Source organism: Diabrotica virgifera, chromosome 7 (assembly GCF_917563875.1).
Source record: "Diabrotica virgifera virgifera chromosome 7, PGI_DIABVI_V3a".
Classification (NCBI taxonomy): Eukaryota; Metazoa; Arthropoda; class Insecta; order Coleoptera; family Chrysomelidae; genus Diabrotica; species Diabrotica virgifera.
Genome location: NC_065449.1, coordinates 57,136,154 through 57,163,690, shown reverse-complemented (window position 1 = coordinate 57,163,690; position 27,537 = coordinate 57,136,154). Strand labels below are relative to the sequence as shown.

General features: G+C 35.1%; 1 protein-coding gene across 1 annotated transcript in view; it reads left to right on the top strand.

Moving 5' to 3' along the window:
* The first annotated feature begins 7,804 nt into the window (after positions 1 to 7,804).
* LOC114330859 (adenylate cyclase type 10-like) overlaps positions 7,805 to 27,537 on the top strand; it is a 124,716-nt gene continuing 104,983 nt past the window's right edge. Inside the window, exons 1-4 of the mRNA XM_050656847.1 lie at positions 7,805 to 7,880; positions 17,473 to 17,727; positions 20,653 to 20,928; positions 23,733 to 23,947. Of these exons, the coding sequence (XP_050512804.1) occupies positions 7,805 to 7,880; positions 17,473 to 17,727; positions 20,653 to 20,928; positions 23,733 to 23,947 (822 nt within the window). The remainder of the gene's footprint in view (positions 7,881 to 17,472; positions 17,728 to 20,652; positions 20,929 to 23,732; positions 23,948 to 27,537) is intronic.

Below are 27,537 nucleotides of genomic sequence, written 5' to 3'. Positions count from 1 at the left end.
AAAATGGTTATTCATTTTTGATTTACTTTACTCTGTTTGGAGTACAAAGGGAACTAATCTCGTTGGAACTTTACCGCGCTGAGCAGATGGGACGTGAATTATATATTGTAAAATTCCCTCATCTTCCTTAGTCTCGGCATCCGTATGGCTTGCAAATTGTAGAAGCCTCGGAGGTGTAACCAGAGAAGGTTCCCATTGTTTTCATTCTGGTGGGGTGTAGAGTAGCATTATGTTGCTTTATATGCCATTAGAGTGAAAACTTAGACTTTTGATAGCAGTTGCCGCTAGGGCATCTATGCCATTTCATTCGTTGCGATCCGTGACTGCACGCCGGGGTTTGTTTTGGTTGGATCAGGGAGAGCAGCATATGTGCCTCCTGATGAGAGACTAATAAGTTTCGAAACCGGTAGAGGTGCTTGCGTCACTCTCTGATTGGACTAGAATATCGCGCGGCTGTAGTTTCGTGTTGCAACGACATTGAAAATGGTTATTCATTTTTAATATTCGAAGTATAAGATGCTGAACTGTCTGCCAAGAAAACACCATTACAAAATCGAAGACTAAAACGATTTAGAATTGTTGAAGTTGGCGAAATAAAAAAGTTAGCTTCTAAAATTGATCCCGTCAAATATTATGTACCTGCCGAAGATATTTTTGGAATAATTGAAGCAGCCCACGTTGCTATTGTTCATGGAGATCGGGATAGGTTGAAGACTGAAACCGCCAGGAAATAGGCAAATGTAACAATATAATTGATATGATCAATACTGTTATACCAATGTTTGAAACCTGCCAACGGAAGAAGAGTAAAAATATAACAGCGAAGAGGGGTCTTGTGTTGAAATATATATTGCATTCAGAAATGAATAGTCGCTGTCGGGTAGATTTGATCGATATGCAATCACAAGAGTGAAACTTCACTGAAATGATCTACTCTAAATGAAATCCGCTCGGGATTTCTAGTTTTAACTGAATTTAGCAGTCAAATCTAGTTTTTACTAGTTAAAACTAGAATTGTCTAAAGCGCATAGTTAAAACTAGTTTTTCCTAGTAAATTTGGGTTTTAACTGAAATCGGGTTTTAACGGTAACATATATGCATTGTAAATCCCAAATCATTGTAAATTATGATTCGGGAGTGCTCCTAGTAGCATTTAACGTGTCTTGGTTTGTTTATTTCTACTGCATCTTGATTGTAAATTTAGTATAGCTAGTTTTGATTAGCTGCGTGAAGGGACACTACTTGTGTACTTGGGAGCGGATTTGGATTTGAAGGTACATATATTGTGATGAGGTTGTTGCTTATATTACTCTGAAAGTGAAAATAAAAAGGATGAAAAGTGAAAATAGAAGTGATGATTACTAATCTGCTGAAAACAGACAGTACTTAAAGAAAAAGAAGATAATAAAAAAACAGTTGCTGAAATTCTGTATCCGCAAACAATTATCCTTTATTATGTTGTTTATGATCCGTCTATGATTACTAACGAGTCTTCAAAACGCCCCCTTTTAAAAATAACACTTCAACGTGCCTTAATAGAATCATTAATCAACAACTTTTATGCTGTTTTCTCGAGCGTAACATAAGTTATGTACCTCTAAAAGCGGAAAAACTTTAAATTGACCTTAAAATCTATATATATTCTTAGATTAATTATTGCTGTTGCAAATACATTACAGACGTTATTAATTTTTTTAAAACATAGTTAAATTCCTTTGTGAACGTTATATTTATAAAAATCCCCAAAAGAGTCTATATCACAGAACGTTTTAGGATCAATAAATCCATCATCAGTGCTTCTTACAGATTAATGTACATGCCTGAGCCACTAAGATATTTGGGTAAAAATCCTTTAAATGTCATAAAGTTTTTAAATTGTTTATATTATTTTGTTAAAAATATGTGATGTTTAAAATATTCTTGGATTTAACTTCAGGCATTGCACGGCAGGACTCTCCTCACGCGGTTTGCAATGTCCAGAGGGTAGAACCTCACATAAATTTTTTTTTAGTTTGTTTAAGCAATGATTGTTTGAGTAATTATAGAGCTCTCAAATGAGAATTTTTTTCTGTATTTTGAACGTTAAAACGAGGTAAGTTTTTCTAAAAAAAAGTCTACAACAGGAAAAAATATTTAGTTTTATTTTGTTAAAAATAAGTTAATTTGGTATAAAAAAACTAAAGCATCTTTGGCATTTAGGAATGCGTTAGTTAGATGGCTCTACTCGAGTTACTTCGGATTAAAAAAAATGAAGAAAATTGCTCAATGGGAAGTCGAGAAAATGCATTTTTTTAACGTTTTCCGATTTTGAACTTTGAAATTCTATTTTCTTCAACCTCGTTTTGATTTTTGTATTTTTCACGCGTAGTACCGATCGTTTTTATTATTATACATAATTATAATATGTCATGTGTCTATTTTATATAAGCGTCCTGCCGCGTGATGTCCAATACCGTTTTCTTACTTTATATTAATTTTATACTTTCCGAGATATTCTATTTGTTTTTAGGTCAAAAAATTGTTTTTAACTTTAAAACATTGCTGAGGCCGGTCAAATAGTCCAATTTGTGAGTGCATAGATGTTCTCAAAATACGAAAATCTTAGTTCATATTCTGGTGTATCATATCATATAAATCATATTCTGGTGTATCATAATTATTCTTGTTAATATTGTAATCGTCAATTTTTAATTAAGGGAAATCCGAGGAAGACATGATGGACCAAAGCCGTGATATATGTAGGCGAAAAGAGAGGCAGGACTATAATACTCTGGGCTAATTAGCAAAATACAAGGAAAAGTTATTTACCATCAATTTTATTGCTGGAATCGAATCTTATGATTGTATAGGTATGCAAAGTCCGCAGATAGTGTGCTACTTTTTTTATAAACAAATTTTTGCTCTATAACTTCAAAGATTTTAACTTTACACCAAAAACACCCAAGTAAAAATTCACCGTAATTAAATTTTGCATAGAGACCTGTATTTTCCGATTTACTTCGACAAAAGTTTTCCCAGGAAAATGCGGATTTTTCCAACAAAATCTTTAATTTTCAACTAAAATTTTAGATCAGTAATTGTTTATCAATAATTAAATAACTTGGTAATATAAAAGCTCTTTTTATATAGATTACAATTCCAGAAGTCGATGGAAATTTAATGAACAGTTTAGCAACAATTGAATTGTTAATTAAAAATTTACGGTCACTATAATACCGACAATAGTTACTGTACATAATAATAACTATGATTCTTGTATAAAAAGACACTGTACCTATCTAATGTACTTTACTGAATTAAAATTGAAATAGTTAAGCGGCCTCAGGAGTATTTTAAAATTATAAACAATTTTTTGGCTTATATACAAATAGAATATCTCGGGAAATATTAAATTAAATTTAATCATGAAAACGGTATTGAAAAAGAAAGAGGTAGGATGTTTCTTTTAAAAGAAAAAACGTTCACGAGTGGTTCCTGAGATACAACCGGTCAAAGTTGACCAGCATTTACGGCAAAGATATAAACAATAGGATCATAATTTTTAAACCGTCACCTTTTCATTTTGGTCCTCTTTCTCCACACCAATTTTCATATCTTTAAAATAATCATAACATATATTATTATAATAAAAACTATCGATATTACGAATGAAAATTGCCAAAAATAGCAAAATTCCAATCAAAAATTAGGTTGGAGAAAATGTAATCTCAAAGTTCAAAATCGGCATACGTTAAAAAAATGCATTTTCTCGACTTCCCATTGAGCAATTTTCTTCATTTTTTTTTTGTTCCCAAGTAACTCGAGTGGAGCCATCTAACTACCGCATTATTAAATGTAAAACTTGCTTTGGTTTTGTTATAATAGATTAATTTATTTATAAGAACGGAACCTACATATTTTTTCCAGTTGTAGACTTTTTTAGATAAACTTACTAAAAGTGTACCTTTTAACGTTAAAAATAGAAATATTCTCATTTGAATGCTGTATAATTATTTAAACAATTTTTATTTAAACAAATTAAAAAATTTTTTAAAAAGACAAAAGCCACTTTGACATTTAATAATGCGATAGTTAGATGGCTCTACTCGAGTTACTTGGGAACAAAAAAAGAATGAAGAAAATTGCTCCATGGGAAGCCGAGAAAATGAATTTTTTTAACGTAATCCGATTTTGAACTTTGAGATTACATTTTCTCCAACCTAATTTTTGATTAGAATTTTGTTATTTTTGGCAATTTTCACTCGTAATATCGATAGTTTTTATTATAATAATATATGTTATGAGTATTTTAAAGATATGAAAATTGGTGTGGAGAAAGAGGACCGAAATGAAAAGGTGATGGTTCGAAAATTATGATCCTATTGTTTATATCTTTGCCGTAAATGCTGGTCAACTTTGACCTGTTGTATCTCAGGAACCACTCATCGCAATTAAACGTTTTTTCTTTTAAAAGAAGCGTCCTGCCGCTTTTTTTCAATACCGTTTTCATGATTAAATTTAATTTAATATTTCCCGAGATATTCTGTTTGTATATAAGCCAAAAAATTGTTTATAATTTATAACAGTACAATAACTATTGTCGTTATTATAGCGACCGTAAATTTTTAATTAACAATTCAATTGTTAGAATTATAATCTATATGAAAAGAGCTTTTAGATTACCAAGTTATTTAATTATTGATAAACAATTACTTATCTAAAATTTTAGTTGAAAATTAAAGATTTTGTTGGAAAAATCCGCATTTTCCGGAGAAAATTTTCGTCGAAGTAAATCGGGAAAAACTCGTCTCTATGCAGAATTTATTTGCGGTGAATTTTTATTTGGGTGTTTTTGGTGTAAAGTTAAAATCTTTGAAGTTATAGAGCAAAAATTTGTTTATAAAAAAAGTAGCACACTATCTGCGGACTTTGCATACCTATACAATCATAAGATTCGATTCCAGCAATAAAATTGATGGTAAATAACTTTTCCTTGTATTTTGCTAATTAGCCCAGAGTATTATAGTCCTGCCTCTCTTTTCGCCTACATATATCACGGCTTTGGTCCATCATGTCTTCCTCGGATTTCCCTTAATTAAAAATTGACGATTACAATATTAACAAGAATAATTATGATACACCAGAATATGATTTATATGATATGATACACCAGAATATGAACTATGATTTTCGTATTTTGAGCACATCTAGGCACTCACAAATTGGACTATTTGACCGGCCTCAGCAATGTTTTAAAGTTAAAAACAATTTTTTGACCTAAAAACAAATAGAATATCTCGGAAAGTATAAAATTAATATAAATTAAGAAAACGGTATTGGACATCACGCGGCAGGACGCTTATATAAAATAGACACATGACATATTATAATTATGTATAATAATAAAAACGATCGGTACTACGCGTGAAAAATACAAAAATCAAAACGAGGTTGAAGAAAATAGAATTTCAAAGTTCAAAATCGGAAAACGTTAAAAAAATGCATTTTCTCGTGTTTGGCCACGTTTGCCAATGCCATGTTTGGCTTATGGCTATCTTTTATTATATTTTATAACGCGTGCCATTTGGGGATTAGATATAAGAATTCTATGAAGTTGGTCAATTCAAGGAAATATAAAATTTATTAGTAATTTCCTATATAGACGAAACTTATTCGAATAGATAACGTTCTTTTAGGCAGGCCGCACATCAAAGAAACATGAAACGTAAATTATGTTTCATAGAAATAAAACACTGCTAAACAAATATACGTTGGGCCATTTATGAAACTCTCCGAAAATAAAAATGTGTCATGAGCATGAATCACACTCGTTTCATTGGTAGGCGAACTTTGAGATTTGTTTAGCAGTGTTTTATTTTCATGAAACATGTTTCACGTTTCATGTTTCATGTTTTTCGTTTCATGTTTCTTTGGTGTGCGGCTTGCCTAAGACTCAAAAATCCAATTAAACGACATTCCTCAATGGTCTACTCGTTGCACTTTTCCTTATTGCCATCAATGACATCGCTAAATCACTTAACCCACTAGTCATTTAGAAATTAGAGAATTGGTCAAACACTGCTGGCCTAGAATTTTCTCCCACTAAAACGAAAACAATAATCTTCAGTAAAACTCCAAAGAAGCACATTATACTACCAAAAATCTGCCTAAAGAATTTCTTCTACTTTTTCTTTTATATAGGCAGTACTGCCTGTTTTTCTTCAACGGTGCCTTTCATTCTGTCCCTAAATTGTCATTACATCTTTTCCTTGGACGTCCTATACCTCTTCGGCCTAACGGTGACTTGTCCCTGGCTATTCTTATTATCCTTGATTCAGACATCCTGCTTATGTGTTGATTTCACTCTTCTTTTCTATTCTTTACCCAGGTATTTATATTGTCTATCCCACATATATGCATCTGATTTCCTCACTTCTTACCCTGTCCCGTAGTCCTTTTCCAGCAATCCTTCTTAAGATCTTCATTTTGTTGGTCTCCAGACGTCTTTGTATTTTGCTTGCATCTGGTCTTGTTTCGGCAGTGTAAGTCATAATTGGTCTAATAACTTCAGTCAAATGACTTATATATTCGGTCCTTTGTTTCCACTCTAAGGTGTTTGTTTTTCGAAATTGTGTCGTTTAGGCATCCGGCCGTTCTACTGGCTTTAATTATTAGTATTTAACCTCTTCTTCGGTATTATTGTCGGCTGATAGATTAATTCCCAGGTATTTTCTTTTATTGTCTAAGTCCAATTTGCATCTTATTGGTTCTTTGGATATTATTAAGCTTTTTGTTTTTCGGGCTGATATTTTCATATTCATTTCTTTTCGTTCATTCGTTCAGTAATCTTTGTAGGTCGTTTTCGCACTCTGCTACTAACACGGTGTCATCCGCGTAACAGAGTATTTTATATTCTTCATATGTTTGTCTCGTTCTTTTGAATTTGTATTTTAGCTAGATTTTCTTGGCATTTTATTTTTATTTCTTCACAGATCCATGGTGTTCTCCTTTTCTTTCGTATATGTTTACTTATCTTACGTTCTCCAAGTGCGTCCGTTGCTGATATTTTGATATTATCTCTAATCTTCCTCCAACTTTCTTCTATGTCTTCATCTGGTGTTATGTAGTTTTCGTTCAGTACTTTTTGCAGTCTTCTCTGGTATAGATCTCGTGTTGACAAGTCTTGTAGCTGTTCTACCTTTATTCTTGTCTCACATTCAATAGGGTCTTTTTTCCTGTTTTTTTTTTGTAGATGTGTTCTGATTTTTCCAAGTACTAGGTTGTGATCACTTCCGATATTAGCTGCACTTAAACATCTTATGTCTAGTACTTGAGAATGATGGATGTTTCTGTTTGTCAATATATAATCAATATCGGATCTGTGTGCTCTTGTATTTTTGAATGTATATTTTTGTTGATCTTTGTGTCTGAAGAACGTATTGTTTATTCGAAATTCGTTCTGAGAGCAAAAGTTAATAAGTAGTTCCTAAAGAGTTTACAATAAATTATTCAGAATTGATTAACTTCTTGGGAATAAAACTGGATAATCGTCTATCTTGATAAGACAATATACACTCACTCCGACTGTCAGCTCAAACGGGCTCAACTTAATGAAAAATATCTCTCATAAACAATGGGATATCGACTTCCAAACTCTTATGACTGTTCACTGAAATTTGGGTTTCAACCTGAGATACAATACGCTAAAATGTTACGTTTGGCTTGTTCTCTTGTATGGAATGAAAGCATGGATAATAAAGGCCAGCTCCACTAACAAACTTGAAGTCTTTGAAATGAGGTGCCTGCACCGAATGCTTAAAATATCATGGACATACTTAGGGCCATATTGCGAGGAGAACGATATACTTGTCGGCAACTGGAACTCGAAGGAAACATAGAGGGTAAGAGAGGTCTAGAAAAATATGTCATGGCTGGGTAATATTCGCCAAATGATATTAATGAAATTTCTCTTAATAGAATAATGTAATCGTGACTATCTAATATCTCACCTGACAATACAATGCATGGTGGACGCCTACGCAGAAATGCACGGCACCTTTAAGAAGTAAAGTTAATAATAAATAATTCAATAATTATACTTAGTCACTATTTTCCCCCTAACTCGGAGAATATCGACCGCACGAAAAAACTCGGAAGAAATTGTAGGAAATCGCGATTGCAACAATTTACGAGTCCTTACCATTTTTCTCTCGAAGAGTTTAAAGTGGCCGAGCGGGTTACTAAGTCGATATTACGGTTGCAATATCTCCAAACAAAATATACAATCATCAGAAGAGACTGTAATTAACGAAAATAACTACCTAATCTTTTATCGAGATTATGAGGCAAATAAGAAATGTACAATATCTAAAATCACCCAGTGAGTATTTTTCTCGTTAAATAAATTTTTTATTAAATCAATTATATTGTTATATAAAATTATTAAATAAACTTTAGAATAAGACTAAGTTTTCACTCTAATGGCATACAACATATCCCACCAGAATGAAAACAATGGGAACCTTCTCTGGTTACACCTCCGAGGCTTCTACAATTTGCAAGCCATACGGATGCTGAGACTAAGGAAGATGAGGGAATTCTACAATTTACAATTCACGTCACATCTGCTCAGCGCGGTAAAGTTCCAACGAGACTGGTTCCCTTCATACTCCACACAGAGTAAATGTAAAACAAAAATGAATAACCATTTTCAATTTCGTTGCAAAACGAAAATACAGCCGAACCATATTCCAGTCCAATCAGAGAGTGCTGCAAGCACCTCTACCGGTTTCGAAACTTATTAGTCTCTCATCAGGAGACACATATGCTGCTCTCCCTGATCCAACCAAAACAAACCCCAGCGTGCAGTCCCGAATTGCAACGAACGAAATGGCATAGATGCCCTAGCGGCAACTGCTAGCAAAAGACTAAGTTTTCACTCTAATGGCATACAACATATCCCACCAGAATGAAAACAATGGGAACCTTCTCTGGTTACACCTCCGAGGCTTCTACAATTTGCAAGCCATACGGATGCTGAGACTAAGGAAGATGAGGGAATTCTACAATTTACAATTCACGTCACATCTGCTCAGCGCGGTAAAGTTCCAACGAGACTGGTTCCCTTCATACTCCACACAGAGTAAATGTAAAACAAAAATGAATAACCATTTTCAATTTCGTTGCAAAACGAAAATACAGCCGAACCATATTCCAGTCCAATCAGAGAGTGCTGCAAGCACCTCTACCGGTTTCGAAACTTATTAGTCTCTCATCAGGAGGCACATATGCTGCTCTCCCTGATCCAACCAAAACAAACCCCAGCGTGCAGTCCCGAATTGCAACGAACGAAATGGCATAGATGCCCTAGCGGCAACTGCTAGCAAAAGACTAAGTTTTCACTCTAATGGCATACAACATATCCCACCAGAATGAAAACAATGGGAACCTTCTCTGGTTACACCTCCGAGGCTTCTACAATTTGCAAGCCATACGGATGCTGAGACTAAGGAAGATGAGGGAATTCTACAATTTACAATTCACGTCACATCTGCTCAGCGCGGTAAAGTTCCAACGAGACTGGTTCCCTTCATACTCCACACAGAGTAAATGTAAAACAAAAATGAATAACCATTTTCAATTTCGTTGCAAAACGAAAATACAGCCGAACCATATTCCAGTCCAATCAGAGAGTGCTGCAAGCACCTCTACCGGTTTCGAAACTTATTAGTCTCTCATCAGGAGGCACATATGCTGCTCTCCCTGATCCAACCAAAACAAACCCCAGCGTGCAGTCCCGAATTGCAACGAACGAAATGGCATAGATGCCCTAGCGGCAACTGCTAGCAAAAGACTAAGTTTTCACTCTAATGGCATACAACATATCCCACCAGAATGAAAACAATGGGAACCTTCTCTGGTTACACCTCCGAGGCTTCTACAATTTGCAAGCCATACGGATGCTGAGACTAAGGAAGATGAGGGAATTCTACAATTTACAATTCACGTCACATCTGCTCAGCGCGGTAAAGTTCCAACGAGACTGGTTCCCTTCATACTCCACACAGAGTAAATGTAAAACAAAAATGAATAACCATTTTCAATTTCGTTGCAAAACGAAAATACAGCCGAACCATATTCCAGTCCAATCAGAGAGTGCTGCAAGCACCTCTACCGGTTTCGAAACTTATTAGTCTCTCATCAGGAGGCACATATGCTGCTCTCCCTGATCCAACCAAAACAAACCCCAGCGTGCAGTCCCGAATTGCAACGAACGAAATGGCATAGATGCCCTAGCGGCAACTGCTAGCAAAAGACTAAGTTTTCACTCTAATGGCATACAACATATCCCACCAGAATGAAAACAATGGGAACCTTCTCTGGTTACACCTCCGAGGCTTCTACAATTTGCAAGCCATACGGATGCTGAGACTAAGGAAGATGAGGGAATTCTACAATTTACAATTCACGTCACATCTGCTCAGCGCGGTAAAGTTCCAACGAGACTGGTTCCCTTCATACTCCACACAGAGTAAATGTAAAACAAAAATGAATAACCATTTTCAATTTCGTTGCAAAACGAAAATACAGCCGAACCATATTCCAGTCCAATCAGAGAGTGCTGCAAGCACCTCTACCGGTTTCGAAACTTATTAGTCTCTCATCAGGAGACACATATGCTGCTCTCCCTGATCCAACCAAAACAAACCCCAGCGTGCAGTCCCGAATTGCAACGAACGAAATGGCATAGATGCCCTAGCGGCAACTGCTAGCAAAAGACTAAGTTTTCACTCTAATGGCATACAACATATCCCACCAGAATGAAAACAATGGGAACCTTCTCTGGTTACACCTCCGAGGCTTCTACAATTTGCAAGCCATACGGATGCTGAGACTAAGGAAGATGAGGGAATTCTACAATTTACAATTCACGTCACATCTGCTCAGCGCGGTAAAGTTCCAACGAGACTGGTTCCCTTCATACTCCACACAGAGTAAATGTAAAACAAAAATGAATAACCATTTTCAATTTCGTTGCAAAACGAAAATACAGCCGAACCATATTCCAGTCCAATCAGAGAGTGCTGCAAGCACCTCTACCGGTTTCGAAACTTATTAGTCTCTCATCAGGAGGCACATATGCTGCTCTCCCTGATCCAACCAAAACAAACCCCAGCGTGCAGTCCCGAATTGCAACGAACGAAATGGCATAGATGCCCTAGCGGCAACTGCTAGCAAAAGACTAAGTTTTCACTCTAATGGCATACAACATATCCCACCAGAATGAAAACAATGGGAACCTTCTCTGGTTACACCTCCGAGGCTTCTACAATTTGCAAGCCATACGGATGCTGAGACTAAGGAAGATGAGGGAATTCTACAATTTACAATTCACGTCACATCTGCTCAGCGCGGTAAAGTTCCAACGAGACTGGTTCCCTTCATACTCCACACAGAGTAAATGTAAAACAAAAATGAATAACCATTTTCAATTTCGTTGCAAAACGAAAATACAGCCGAACCATATTCCAGTCCAATCAGAGAGTGCTGCAAGCACCTCTACCGGTTTCGAAACTTATTAGTCTCTCATCAGGAGGCACATATGCTGCTCTCCCTGATCCAACCAAAACAAACCCCAGCGTGCAGTCCCGAATTGCAACGAACGAAATGGCATAGATGCCCTAGCGGCAACTGCTAGCAAAAGACTAAGTTTTCACTCTAATGGCATACAACATATCCCACCAGAATGAAAACAATGGGAACCTTCTCTGGTTACACCTCCGAGGCTTCTACAATTTGCAAGCCATACGGATGCTGAGACTAAGGAAGATGAGGGAATTCTACAATTTACAATTCACGTCACATCTGCTCAGCGCGGTAAAGTTCCAACGAGACTGGTTCCCTTCATACTCCACACAGAGTAAATGTAAAACAAAAATGAATAACCATTTTCAATTTCGTTGCAAAACGAAAATACAGCCGAACCATATTCCAGTCCAATCAGAGAGTGCTGCAAGCACCTCTACCGGTTTCGAAACTTATTAGTCTCTCATCAGGAGGCACATATGCTGCTCTCCCTGATCCAACCAAAACAAACCCCAGCGTGCAGTCCCGAATTGCAACGAACGAAATGGCATAGATGCCCTAGCGGCAACTGCTAGCAAAAGACTAAGTTTTCACTCTAATGGCATACAACATATCCCACCAGAATGAAAGGGAGAGCAGCATATGTGCCTCCTGATGAGAGACTAATAAGTTTCGAAACCGGTAGAGGTGCTTGCAGCACTCTCTGATTGGACTGGAATATGGTTCGGCTGTATTTTCGTTTTGCAACGAAATTGAAAATGGTTATTCATTTTTGTTTTACATTTACTCTGTGTGGAGTATGAAGGGAACCAGTCTCGTTGGAACTTTACCGCTCTGAGCAGATGTGACGTGAATTGTAAATTGTAGAATTCCCTCATCTTCCTTAGTCTCAGCATCCGTATGGCTTGCAAATTGTAGAAGCCTCGGAGGTGTAACCAGAGAAGGTTCCCATTGTTTTCATTCTGGTGGGATATGTTGTATGCCATTAGAGTGAAAACTTAGTCTTTTGCTAGCAGTTGCCGCTAGGGCATCTATGCCATTTCGTTCGTTGCAATTCGGGACTGCACGCTGGGGTTTGTTTTGGTTGGATCAGGGAGAGCAGCATATGTGCCTCCTGATGAGAGACTAATAAGTTTCGAAACCGGTAGAGGTGCTTGCAGCACTCTCTGATTGGACTGGAATATGGTTCGGCTGTATTTTCGTTTTGCAACGAAATTGAAAATGGTTATTCATTTTTGTTTTACATTTACTCTGTGTGGAGTATGAAGGGAACCAGTCTCGTTGGAACTTTACCGCGCTGAGCAGATGTGACGTGAATTGTAAATTGTAGAATTCCCTCATCTTCCTTAGTCTCAGCATCCGTATGGCTTGCAAATTGTAGAAGCCTCGGAGGTGTAACCAGAGAAGGTTCCCATTGTTTTCATTCTGGTGGGATATGTTGTATGCCATTAGAGTGAAAACTTAGTCTTTTGCTAGCAGTTGCCGCTAGGGCATCTATGCCATTTCGTTCGTTGCAATTCGGGACTGCACGCTGGGGTTTGTTTTGGTTGGATCAGGGAGAGCAGCATATGTGCCTCCTGATGAGAGACTAATAAGTTTCGAAACCGGTAGAGGTGCTTGCAGCACTCTCTGATTGGACTGGAATATGGTTCGGCTGTATTTTCGTTTTGCAACGAAATTGAAAATGGTTATTCATTTTTGTTTTACATTTACTCTGTGTGGAGTATGAAGGGAACCAGTCTCGTTGGAACTTTACCGCGCTGAGCAGATGTGACGTGAATTGTAAATTGTAGAATTCCCTCATCTTCCTTAGTCTCAGCATCCGTATGGCTTGCAAATTGTAGAAGCCTCGGAGGTGTAACCAGAGAAGGTTCCCATTGTTTTCATTCTGGTGGGATATGTTGTATGCCATTAGAGTGAAAACTTAGTCTTTTGCTAGCAGTTGCCGCTAGGGCATCTATGCCATTTCGTTCGTTGCAATTCGGGACTGCACGCTGGGGTTTGTTTTGGTTGGATCAGGGAGAGCAGCATATGTGCCTCCTGATGAGAGACTAATAAGTTTCGAAACCGGTAGAGGTGCTTGCAGCACTCTCTGATTGGACTGGAATATGGTTCGGCTGTATTTTCGTTTTGCAACGAAATTGAAAATGGTTATTCATTTTTGTTTTACATTTACTCTGTGTGGAGTATGAAGGGAACCAGTCTCGTTGGAACTTTACCGCGCTGAGCAGATGTGACGTGAATTGTAAATTGTAGAATTCCCTCATCTTCCTTAGTCTCAGCATCCGTATGGCTTGCAAATTGTAGAAGCCTCGGAGGTGTAACCAGAGAAGGTTCCCATTGTTTTCATTCTGGTGGGATATGTTGTATGCCATTAGAGTGAAAACTTAGTCTTTTGCTAGCAGTTGCCGCTAGGGCATCTATGCCATTTCGTTCGTTGCAATTCGGGACTGCACGCTGGGGTTTGTTTTGGTTGGATCAGGGAGAGCAGCATATGTGCCTCCTGATGAGAGACTAATAAGTTTCGAAACCGGTAGAGGTGCTTGCAGCACTCTCTGATTGGACTGGAATATGGTTCGGCTGTATTTTCGTTTTGCAACGAAATTGAAAATGGTTATTCATTTTTGTTTTACATTTACTCTGTGTGGAGTATGAAGGGAACCAGTCTCGTTGGAACTTTACCGCGCTGAGCAGATGTGACGTGAATTGTAAATTGTAGAATTCCCTCATCTTCCTTAGTCTCAGCATCCGTATGGCTTGCAAATTGTAGAAGCCTCGGAGGTGTAACCAGAGAAGGTTCCCATTGTTTTCATTCTGGTGGGATATGTTGTATGCCATTAGAGTGAAAACTTAGTCTTTTGCTAGCAGTTGCCGCTAGGGCATCTATGCCATTTCGTTCGTTGCAATTCGGGACTGCACGCTGGGGTTTGTTTTGGTTGGATCAGGGAGAGCAGCATATGTGCCTCCTGATGAGAGACTAATAAGTTTCGAAACCGGTAGAGGTGCTTGCAGCACTCTCTGATTGGACTGGAATATGGTTCGGCTGTAACGAAATTGAAAATGGTTATTCATTTTTGTTAAACTTTAGAATATTCAATGATTTGTTTCAAGAATTCAAATTAAAAGACAAATTACAACTACAATTATTCTTGCTAATTTAAAAACGAGTTTAGAAAGTAATACATAGGTACATTCCAATAATTATTTTAAAGATTGCCATTGTTATCGTTGAATGAGAACTCAAATTTAATTGCATCAAAAGAAATAAATAATTTTTATTATAAACCGATCGACCCGACCGACCCCAAATTCCGATAACCAAAGCTACCTGAATACGCCTCATCGTTGTCTCAGGTAAATTCAATCTCGTACCTAGAAAGCTGCTAACGCCATCTATTTCTAAAACCACTGGTGTCGTACATAAACGCTCATTTAGTTTCGTATCTTCCAGTATATTTATCAGTCAACGATTGAAGCTATATGTATATACATTTATCCATATCTTCATTTTTTAAATAAGATTTTTTGCATCTGATTTTGATAACACTTTAGAAAAAGTCACGCGTCGCCACTGGCTATTTGTCATCACATTTGTCATGCAATTTTTTATTCGATTTTTTTGTATCGTTATGAAAAGTTACTTCATATTGACAGTTGTCATTATGGTTTTAGTACAATATATTTTACCTTATAATTACCAAAGATTAATAATTTAATATTTCTTATATAAATTAATTTCATATTATGGATAATAATCGTAAGTAAAATTTATTGTAATGATTTTAAAATATAATAACTATATTAGAAAGGAGACGCAATTTTAAGCAGTGAGATCATTAATGGGTGAATGTGTACCTATCAATGAACTGTCAATACGGATGGAATAGGCAGGAAGACAATTAATGCAGCCACGATACAAGAGAGAGGTCCTAGAGAGAGACAGACAAGGTGCTGGAAACTTTGACAGGCCGTGTAATTTGAGTTGCCTATATCAACTTAAATCTGGGAAATATAAAAGTAAAATTCTAAATATAAAAGTAACATAAAAACATAATCAAGGACTACTTCTTCACTTTATACAAAACAGTCACTAATTTAGTATTTAAATAGTTTTAAAATTATTTAACTCCCAAATACCTTAGGAAAGTAGGTATTTGTTTTGATAAATACAAATAACAATTCTGAAAAGTATTTAAACTGATTTAAACACCAAGTATGGTACTCTGTACTTTGTTTACTCTGTAAATATAAAAAAGTATTTAAATTTTGAAATATGTACTACCAATCAGCCCTGAAAATTAAAATATGAGGTCCATTCAACGAACTGTCAATACTGATTCAATCGGGTCCATTTATATAGGCAACTCAAATTACACGGCCTGTCAAATTCTCCAGCACCTTGTCTGTTTCTCTCTAGAACCTCTCTCTTGTATGTTGGTGGCAATCTCGCTTCAATAGGGCTTTTCATTCACAGTCATTTGTTTCGAGCTTCTGTCATATGTCGTATAATCCGTGTATATTAATATTATTATAATATACACAGATTATACGACATATGACAGAAGCTCGAAACAAATGACAATCGATGAAAAGCCCTATATTTGAATGGGACAGGGCCATTCCATCCGTATTGACAGTTCATTGGTACCTATTCATGCATCAATCCAATTTAATAAACTCTCAATATCTCTCTGTCAATTTATCTGAAGTGTCACCTTTGCGCACCTTTTGCTGAGATCAGTAATACAAGATAACAGATTTTTTTTAGATACCACGTAATCATAATAGACTAATTATTGCCCTCCTAAAGATGACAATTAAAATACAAAAATTAAATCGCTTTCCCTTCCTAATCGCTCCTTTCTATTGTGGCAGTCTTTCTCTCTTAATTTCTTTCCTACATCGCCTTGGAGATGCCCTTTATGTAGTTGCTGGTCTTCCTCGTTTTCGTTTTTCTGTAGGGGTCCATTCTAACACTTTTTTGGGGATTCTCCTTTAGTCCATTCGTCTTACGTGTCCGTACCAAACTGGCTGTTGTCTTTCGATGTCATATATGATTGTTCTTTCTATTTCCATTTGTTGTCTAATGTCGTCGTTTCTTATGTGTTCTAATAGTCTACATAGATCTTTTTGCTGGCCTTCTCCAAAAATCCATCTCAGTGGTTAGTAATTTATCTTTGTACATTTTGGTTAATTGCCAGACTTCATCTCCATAGGGTAACACTGGTTTTATTATTGTGTTGTAAATTCGTTTTTTATTTTTTGTTCATATATTTTTTGCCACAGTACCGAATTCAGGGCTTCTATCACCTGTTGTCCCTGTACTATCCTTTCTTTAATATTTTATTCGTTTCGTCTTATACTAATTAGTTTTATTTCCTGATATATGTATTCATTGCAGCTTGTAGTTGTCTCCTGATCCAGATTTAGGTTCTCCGTTTCTTCACTTCCTATGCATAGATATTGTGTTTTTTTGGTATTCACCTCCAGACTCCATTTTCTATATTCCTCTATTAGTTTACTTGCCATATATTCATGATATTTCTTGTCCTGTGCAATTACAATTTGGTCATCTGCATAGTGCAGCGTGTAGAGTATCGTATCTCGTAGATCGGTAGTCCCATTCCATTGCAATTTTTCTTCCATTGTCGTCTTATAATAAGAATTGACTTTAAATTATCACAATTTATATGTGAGAGTACCTATAGGAAGTCTATTTTATCATTTCATCATTTAAACAATTTACTTATAAATCTACTTATGAGTTCTGATATTATTACTCCGTTTAAAAGTTTGGTAAATATGTATGTATATCATAATTTATTTAAAAAAAGTTTTCTTACACTTTACTATATAATATGTGATTTACTAGAAACTAAGAATAGTAACGAGTACCTACATTTTTAGCCCATGGACCTCACACAGAATATTTGTGGGCACTCAAATCATCTATAATTCAAAGTGCAGAAGCAGAAGAGTTTAGGAAAAGAAGAACTACACCTTCGATTACAGTGAAAAGAAGAGGTGAAACTAACGAAGACAATTATGTTGAAAGACACGTGAGGATTATGGCATCGTTAGTCCCAGACGAAATAATATATAATATTGGAGATTATTCTATGAAAGATTTAGACGCCTGTTTACTATTTGGAGATGTTTCTGGTAATATATTATATTATATTGTTCGTCCGCTATAACTGTTCCCATGTGTCACGATTAATTTTCAAACAAATTAAGTCAAAACATAACGTAAAACGAACGTTGATGTGTATACAGTGATGAGCGCGCTAATAATCGGCAAAATAGCTCAAAAAATGATTTTATTAACGTTTCGAAGCCCAAATCGGGTTTCGTTGTCAAAATACAAAAGATGGAAAACATAATACGTTGCAAAACAAAAAGAGATGAAACTAGTGGAGGTGGAAATTATCTTTATAAACGTCTAAAATAACATTAAATTACATATTTTCCCACCTTTAGACGTATCAGACGAGTATGACAACTGTCACTGTGACAGTAGAATTTTATAAAATACTCCTGTCACAGACGTATAAAGGTGGGAAACTTGTGCGTAAATCTTTCAGGTGAATATAGCCCAGGCAACCAAGTGACGTCAATTACGTCGAGGAAACGTCAGTTTTTGGTTGGATATATACACGTGTTTGAAAATTACGTCATATAGACGTATTTTGTAGGTGATTATAATTACGTAAGATTAATGACGTTAAAATACGTTTAAAAAACGTTTAATTTCAGACAGCCTAAGTCTGACGTCACAAAATTGGGAGGAGCTTAAAGACTTAAAGCTTATATTTGTTTAAATTGTCATAAGAAATTTTTCATTTATTGTTTACGTGCTTTGTGTGGTATAATAAAACTGTTCATTTAGATATTTAGTTGAAGAAACGTGTTAAGGGATTTTTATTAGTTTTTGCTCAGGTGAGTTAGTTTAATGCAGTAATGCAATAATTCTCCTTGAAAACCTTTAATTGTGTGTTATCGAGTTTAATTAAATTAATTTTTAGCCTTCTAAGATTGCTTTTGCAGTCTACATGATTAGCTATGAGATGGTGAAGAAAATGATGCTTTTATGTACTACTGCATACAGGTATTCCCGACTATGAGTTGTTCATCATCCTTTTTGATTTAATGGACAGCGTTAAATTAAGATATGCTGGATAATTTGGACCGCGTTTTGTAATAATGGATTAAGCGCCAAAATGTAGTTTTGAGATAAATCGGTTTAAAGATTTTAAATTTGTTTTTGGTACTATTTCTAAAATATAGTACTGACATGTTTCATATTTATGTGTACTGACATGTGTTTAAAATTTTTTAAAAATAAATTATATTTTAAATGTTATTCGATCAAATGTCGCTTAATTCGTTAATGATTTTTTAAGATATGCATGAGTTAAAATCCGAATACCGGATTAAGAGACATATTTGGCGCTTAATCTGATGTTACCTGACAAAAGATGTCTTTTAATTCGATATCTTAAACGTTAGTAAATATGTTATGTTTTGTAATAAAGAATTAACCGACTATTCGTGGCGCTTGATTCGTTATTACACTTAAAAAGATGCGGATTTTTGTTTATGACAGTGGATTATGTACCATTATTGGCGTTTAGTTCGATATTACAAATCCTAGTGTGAGATTTTTTTTAATAAAATAAAAAATGTCGCTTAATACAGGCATTTAAAAACAGCTTTTTTTAAATTTTTTTTACAAAAAACATATTTTTATACATAGATTTGCACCCTAGCTGCAAGATGGCACTATTATCTCGATTTTGGACTTTTGGCTGTTAATCCGTTATTACATAACGTGGTCCATTTGTTAATAAATTATTAGTTTATATGCTGTCTCAGTTTTGACACAGTAACTACATAAAGTGCATTTAGGGTATTATAATTCTATGCATTTTAGAGAGTCTTCCATTTGGTTTTACTTTTAGCCTATGGGCTAAATTTAAAACAGTTTAATGGAAAAATTGCATTACCAACAATGTTCATCATAAGAATTGTGTATTTTTTAAACCATAAAATGAAAAATAAATCTAAAAAACGACGTCAAAATCTACGTTTTTGATATTACGTATTTAAAACGTAATAAAAATGACTTCAATTGTGGTGAGACAAATTCACGTGACTTTAGACGTCGAAAAAACGTGATAAACTGACGTGGTTTGGTGATAAATATGACGTCTTTTCAACGTTTTGTAAACGTTATTTGGTTGCCTGAGAGGTAATACACATTGAGGTAAGTGTGGCAACTGCGCTTTATCGAACCTTGGGCCGAGATAGTCGTGACGTCAAATCATACTACAAAAAATTATTCTTGATAAATAATTTAATTTTGAATTAAGAAAACTACAGTAGAGCGTCGATTATCCGAACGTCGCTCAACCGAACGACCGGTTATCCGAACTCCCGACTCCCGCGAACCGCACTCGAGTACTGAGCAAGCGTTAGTAATTAACGCTTAAAATATCTTCAATTTTTTTCAATTGTGTATCCAAAAATATGTTGTTGCAAAGACTGCACTTTTTTGTTTAATTGCTATTTGTCATTATCAAGGTATAAACAAATATACAGTTATATAAATATGGTTTTTATTAACTTGTGGATAAATATGTATGACAATCTCAATATAGTTCGATTATCCGAACAAATCGGTTTTCCGAACACCCATGTCCCCCAATTAGTTCGTATAATCGACGCTCTACTGTACTGTTACTGTTGTACTTTAACTGTTTCCATTTACATTTGCTTTATTGTGTTCAATCAGTTTTTACTTTATGTCATGTTAACGCCATACGTATAATTATGACTGAAGTCAACTAGCTCTCAGCTTAAGCTAACGTCTAAAGCTGAGAAACATTCGATAATGGTAATGTCTTCTTCAAGTGCCATCTCCGTGACGGAGGTCGGCAATCATCGTAGCTATTCGGACTTTAGAGACGGCTACTCTGAAAAGTTCATTTGATGTACATTTGGTGTACTGGGGACTACATGCTTTTAATATTTTTACTTGTAGATAGTTGTTTAGAAAATTATTATTAGAAATAATTTGTGTTTAAGGATTTACCGATCTCTGTGAAAAGTATAACACAACTGGCAAAGGTGGCCCCTCTCGCTTGACCCAAGTTCTAAATTCGTATATTGGAGCAATGGTTCAAGAAATTTTGTCCCATAGCGGCGACGTTTTAAAGTTTTCTGGTGATGCTTTTATAGCTATGTGGAAAGAAACAGAACATCTATCATTGCGAGATGCAGTCCATGAAGCGTTGGATTGTGCTCTAGTTATACAAAAGACTTATGGAACATATCTAACAGATGTCGACGTTGTCGTTAGAGGTAATTTTTAACTTATTGCAGTATTAGATATACAACTAAAGAAGGCTGCTATAATTAATGGTAATAAATAAGTAAATCTTATTCTTCCTTACGTATTATCTCCATTGGGATGATTGAAAGCGATATGGCGCTTTATCTTAAATGGCGTAGGCGCAAAATTCCGCGCCAATGTGTTTTAAATGCATTATTCATTTTTTTCGAATCCTGAGAAAACTAATATGTAATTATTTTTGAAAAGTTGGAACGCAGAATGAAACATCACATTATTATCGAGGGCCGAAAGTCTCTTAAAATAACCAAAAAGTTTCTTTTGAATGAGATATTTGCAATTAAAAATCACACTAAATTTTCTCTTTTTTTTCGTCCATATAACTTATTAAAATAAACATTTTAGAAGTTTTCAGGAACTTTCGGCCCTCGGTAATAATGCAATTTTTAATTCTGCCTTTAAACTTTTCAAAAATACGTATTTGTTTTCTCAGGATTCGAAAAAAAAAGCGAATGCATTTAAAACACATTGGCACGAAATTTTGCGCTTACGCCCTGAACTATGGAGAGGTTCTCATCAACTCCTAGAAAATTTAAGACGAGTGTGTTTAGTTTGCACATTCGTTCATAGAATTTGCGTTTTTGATTACAAATAAATAAATAAAAAAAAAGTTTTTTGCCAAACAATGTGGTTTCCTCTGAAATCTGGTTCACTACTTTTTGCGGAGTTTCTTTGTACTTTTTACATTGCATTTTATAGGCTTATTATCAACTAATGTTAAATAATGTAACTAAATGAAATAAATTAAGAGACGTCCTCACAATCAATTTATTATTTACTCCGGATGACTGGTTTCGCTGTCTACAATATGCACAGCATCATCAGGCACCGGTAACACTAAACTAAATGATGCCGATACAAGGAATGATTTCTGAAGTACCTATTTCCTTGTATAGGCATGATTTAGTTTACTATTATTTTTTAATTGTTAATTAAGTTTTAATTGTGGAACAAGTTAAAAATTTGGAACGTCAGACTACGAAAACGTCAGATATATTTTATCGGACAGAACTTCCAGTTGATTTGTTACCCTTTCATTAAACTCTCATGCAAAAAACAGACTGCTATTACTAACCAACATGATTCCTGTCATTAGATATGTTCTTCGTGGTCCACTTATTGAAATGTCCAGTTGGTAATAAACACCAGTCTGAGTTTTGCATGAGACTTTAATGAAAGGGCAACAAATCAATTGGAAGTTCTGTCCGACAAAATACATCTGACGTTTTCGTAGTCTGACGTTTCAAATTTTTAACCTGTTCCACCGTTAACACTTCTCCTGCTCCAGTGTTCCCATATATCCATAAGTTTGTCCGACTAGACACCGTTAAGCTATTAACAAATTTTCAGCTTGCTATTAATCAACTTTCTTTTCTTATTATTTTTTTGCTTTCTTTGCTTGCTGCTATTCTGAATAGTCTGGTTGTCGATGTATTAAACCACTTTCTCAGGTTTTAAAGTTAAGATGTTCTTCTTCTCCCAGGTCCTTTCTTTCCAAATACCTTGCCTTGAAGATTGAGTTGCAACAAGCCATATCTCTGTTCATTCCTCATAACATGGCCAAGATATTCTAGTTTGCGCTTTTTGATTGTGTTAATAATTTCGCATTCCTTGCCCATTCTACGTAGAACCTCAACATTAGTCACACGATCCACCCACGAAATTCTCAAAATGCGCCTATAACACCACATCTCGAATGCCTCGAGTTTTCTCAAAGAAGCCTCGGAAAGTGTCCATAGCATCTGATGCTAGAGATTTTGGTAGCAAGAAATAAATCATGACTTCTGAAAAGAGACTTCATTATTATGAATGCTGATCTCGCTTTTCCTATGCGTTGTTTTATTTCACTTGAGCGGTCCCACTGGCTGTTTATGTTGGTACCAAGGTATGTGTAGCTGTCGACCCTGTCAATTAGTTTTTGGTTAATCAAAAGCTGTGTATTTAATATTTCGCGCTTACTGACTACCATGTACTTTGTTTTTTTCGTATTGAGATCAAGTCCGTATTCTCTACTTATATCTGATATGCGCGACATTATTCTTTGCAAACCATCTAGACTGTCTGCAAAAACTACAGCGTCATCGGCATATCTAATGTTGTTCAGACGCACTCCATTGAATATAATACGCCTTCCTGTAGTTCTCCCAGCGCTTGCTCGAAGATACATTCAGAGTATATATTAAACAGCACCGGGGACAGGATGCATTCTTGCCTCACTCCTCTATCTATGGAGACTGCCTCTGTCAATTGGTCATCCACTTTAATATTGGCAGTTTGGTTGTAATACAAATTATATATAATTCTCAAATCTCTATCATCTACTCCCGCTTTTTTCAAGATATTTATGAGTTTATCATGCTTTACTCTATCAAACGCCTTTTTGTAGTCGATAAAACAAATATACACGTCACAGTCAACATCCCTGCCTCTTTGCATAAGCACTTGGACAGCGAATAGAGCCTCTCAGGTGCCTAAGGCATCGAGGAATCCAAACTGCGTCCATGATACCTGTTCTTCGCATTTTTTATATATTCTGCCGTGTATCACTTTCATTAACGTTTTGAGTAAGTGGCTCATTAAGCTAATTGTTCTGTAGTCTTCACATGTTTTGGCATTTACTTTTTTGGGTAAAGTTACGAAGATCGACTTTAACAAGCTTAGGGGTATTTTCCCAGTTACGTATATTTTGTTAAATACAGTTGTTATCCATTTTATTCCTTGTTCAACATTTTATTGTAACTAAATATATTTTTAGTGAAACTGGCAGTATCATGTGGCCATTTATTATTTTCTATAGTCGGCGATGAAAACAATTCGCATTATCTTACAGTAGGACAACCCATAGATGATATTAAAGCAGCTGAATCGAAAAGTTCTGCAGGTGAAATAGTTATTAGCGCCAGAGTTATCCATCACATAACTGCCAATGAATATTTAATAGATTTATTACCAGATGGAATTCACGCTAGAGTAAGTATATAGGAATATAGGTATGTACAAAATGTTTTGAATGGTATTTTTATTCACTCATTCATTAATAATTACAATGCCTAATATTTATAGCTAACGCCATGGGGTTCAAAATCCTATTCTTGTGTGAGGTGGATTACGTCTCTGTGATTTATAACTTGCTCTGTGTTTTTGCTGTTGTCGTGCCTCTTTTCCATTTCTTTCTGTCCTTGAACTGAACTTTCCAGTCTTTCATATTCATTTCTCTTATTTTTTGTTCTACATCATCCAGCCATCTTCTTCTAGGTCTTCCTCTACTTTATAAAAATAGAATCTTGATATTACTGTTATTTAGTACGACCCTATTTGTTTTTTTTTTATGTTTGATGGCCTTGGCCGAGCCAATTAGCCAGATATTTTCATATCTTAAAACAAACAAATTGTTTGCCATCAGAGAAATTTTTTTTGTATTTCTAACTCAGATTAACATACTACAATTTAGTATTATTTTGAATTCTTTTTTTTAATGAAATAAAAATGTATACCATTTTTATTCAGTTGCAATGTGAAGGCAAACTTGTCTTATTTTTAACTTAAGAGAGAGCGCAAACCAGCACTCTAAATCGACGATTTTCGACTCTATTTGTAGTCATCATCAGAGAGGCGTAGGTTTGCTGCTCTCTGCCCCAAGTGACGAAACTCCGAGAGCTTATCCCCGCATTGCATAAACGTCAATTGCAATGCGGGGATAAGCTCTCGTCACTTGTGGCAGAGAGCAGCAAACCTACGCCTCTCTGATGATGACTACAAATAGAGTCGAAAATCGTCGATTTAGAGTGCTGATTTGCGCTCTCTCTTAAGTGAAAAATAAGACAAGTTTGCCTTCACATTGCAACTGAATAAAAATGGTATACATTTTTATTTTTTTTTTATTTCATTTTATATTCGTTTTACTGCTTTGAGTAACTAGGCCCATCTTCCGTTGGAATTTACCAGCTGAACAGACGGGGTCGTGAATTGTAAGTTTTTGAATTCCCTCTTGTCTTCTTCGCTTCAGCATCCATCTGGCTTGCAATGTTTAGAAGCCATTAAGGTGTTACCAGCAAAATGGTCCAATAAGTTTTCAATTAAATATCTTTTAGAAATATTTTTAATATTTTTCAATGTTTTTAATATTTCTATTAGGTTGAAAACTTTAAAACTTTGACTTTATTTTTTTTTATGTTTGGCAATTTTTGTTTACTACCTTGCCTGTATATGTAATAGAGCAGAAGGTAATGGGATTTATATCTGATGGTGGTGCGAAGACTAATTTCAGGGTTTTCCTATGCAGTTTTTGGTTTAAAATTTTGTTTATGTTTTGTCCGCTTTCCCCATTATTTACTGCTATTTGCTTATTATTTATATTCAAGTCGTTAATTCTGGGATTTGACTGATCGGGCATAGGTAAATTGAGTCCCATATACCTGAATTAAGGGTCAAAATATTTAGATGGTCGAATTGAGTCCCGGGCATCCTAATCGTTCTAATTACCTTTTAATAGCTTTCTAATTTGTAAGTACTTTCTAATTTGTACTTAAGCATATTTAGAAATATTGTTATTACCTGGAATAACAATAAAGGAATGAAATGATTTTATTGGTTATGCATTTATGGTAATCAAATATAAAAAAGCAATATCCTACAAAATATTTAGTATGGTGCGATCTATCTGTATACGATATGGTGTTAAGTTGATTGCCAAAATGAGTTCAGTGAAAATTGTTCTTAGTGACAAAGGAAAACAATTGATTGTGTTAAATGGCTTCAAATATCGTTTTCACAAATCTTTAAAGAATAACGACAAGCGTTGGATATGTTGTGCGCAGACGAGAGAAAAATGTAAAGCATTTTTAAAAACCCAAGGTGACAACGTAGTGACACAAATTCGGGATGAACACAACCATAGCGAATTAAACGAAGATGCACTTAACCGTCAAATGTTAAGTAACTCCTTAAAACGAAAGGCCGTAGAAGACATCGGTGAAAGACCTATGAAAATTTTGCAAAAGGAATTACGAAATGGAGATATTAGTACCTTGACTACCAAAGACGTGGCATTGGTTCGAAAAAATATTTATAACGCCCGACGATCTCTTCTGCCTAAATTACCAAAAAGTATGGAGGAAACTCATGATATATTAAAAACATTTCCAGTGAAAACCAACAAAAACAAGGATTTTCTAATGGTGAACGACATAGAAAACCAAATTATTATGTTTTCCTGTAGCAGCAATTTAGAATTTTTAGCAGATTTGGACACCATTTATATAGATGGAACTTTTGAATATTGCCCAAAGTTTTTTAAGCAAATATTCTCCATCCATGGTCTAAAAGAAGATCATTATATACCTTTGGTTTTCTTCTTATTGCCAAATAAACAAAAACATACATATACACTGGCACTTAAATACCTAACAGAACAAAAGTTGAGAAATGCAATAAAAAACTCGCTTTAAGAACGGTATTTGCAGATTTTGAAGAAGCAATTCAGCAAAGTGTCGCTGAAGTTTGGACTAATGTTTCATTGAAGGGCTGCCGATTCCATTTAGGACAATCCTGGTAAGTAGTCATATTTGAATCCTTTTTTGAATGATGATGATATGTATGTGTGCTTTTTGTTTTTTGTTTTTTTTTCGTACTGATTTCCCATATGCCACGCTGTTGTAGTTTTCCTGGTCTTGATAAGTAGTCATATTTGACATATTTGAATCTTTTTTTTTGATGATGATGATGATGATGATGATGTGTATGTAAACTTTTTGTTTTTTGGTGTTTTTTACTGATTTCACATATGCCACGTTGTTGTAATTTTCCTGGTCCTGATAAGTAGTCATATTTAACATACGAGTATTTGAATTGTATTTTTGATGATGATGTGTATATATGCTTTTTGTTTTCCGGTGTTTTTTACTTATTTTCCATATGTCATACTGTTGTAATTCTAATGATGTTTTTTTCTTTTTTCATGTGGCGCAAAATTCAGGTTTAACATCCTTATACAAAGACAGTGATGTAGGAAAATATTTAACATACTGCTTTGGAATGCCATTTCTCAACACAGAAGATGTAGGAGATTGTTTTGTTGAAGCTTCATCATCAATATAGCCACAAAATCATAGAATAGTAGAATTTGCGGACTATCTGGTCGATAATTATGTCTCAGAATCGGCTTCCGAAAGTTTCCGCCAGAAATATGGGCGGAGATGTCAAGCAGTTTACAACGGACGACGAACGCATGTGAGAGTTTTCATTCCAGGTTCAACTCGTCATTTTATTTTGCTCATCCTCATATTTTTCAATTTTTAACAGTTTTAATAGACTTTCAAAGTAAAACGTATGTTAAAATTAGAAGTGTACAAAAAAAGTAAAAAAAAAAATTATTCTGCACAAACCCTGACATTAAAAAAATTTGTAGATGAACAAATTTTAAAATTAAATAATAGATTAATATCAAAATTTGATTACCTCAAAAGTGTAGGTGAAAAATTGAGAATAGTTAAATAAATGATTTAGCATGTAATTCTAGCTTATATTGCTTTTTATAAATATTGTAGGTATACATTTTTGTA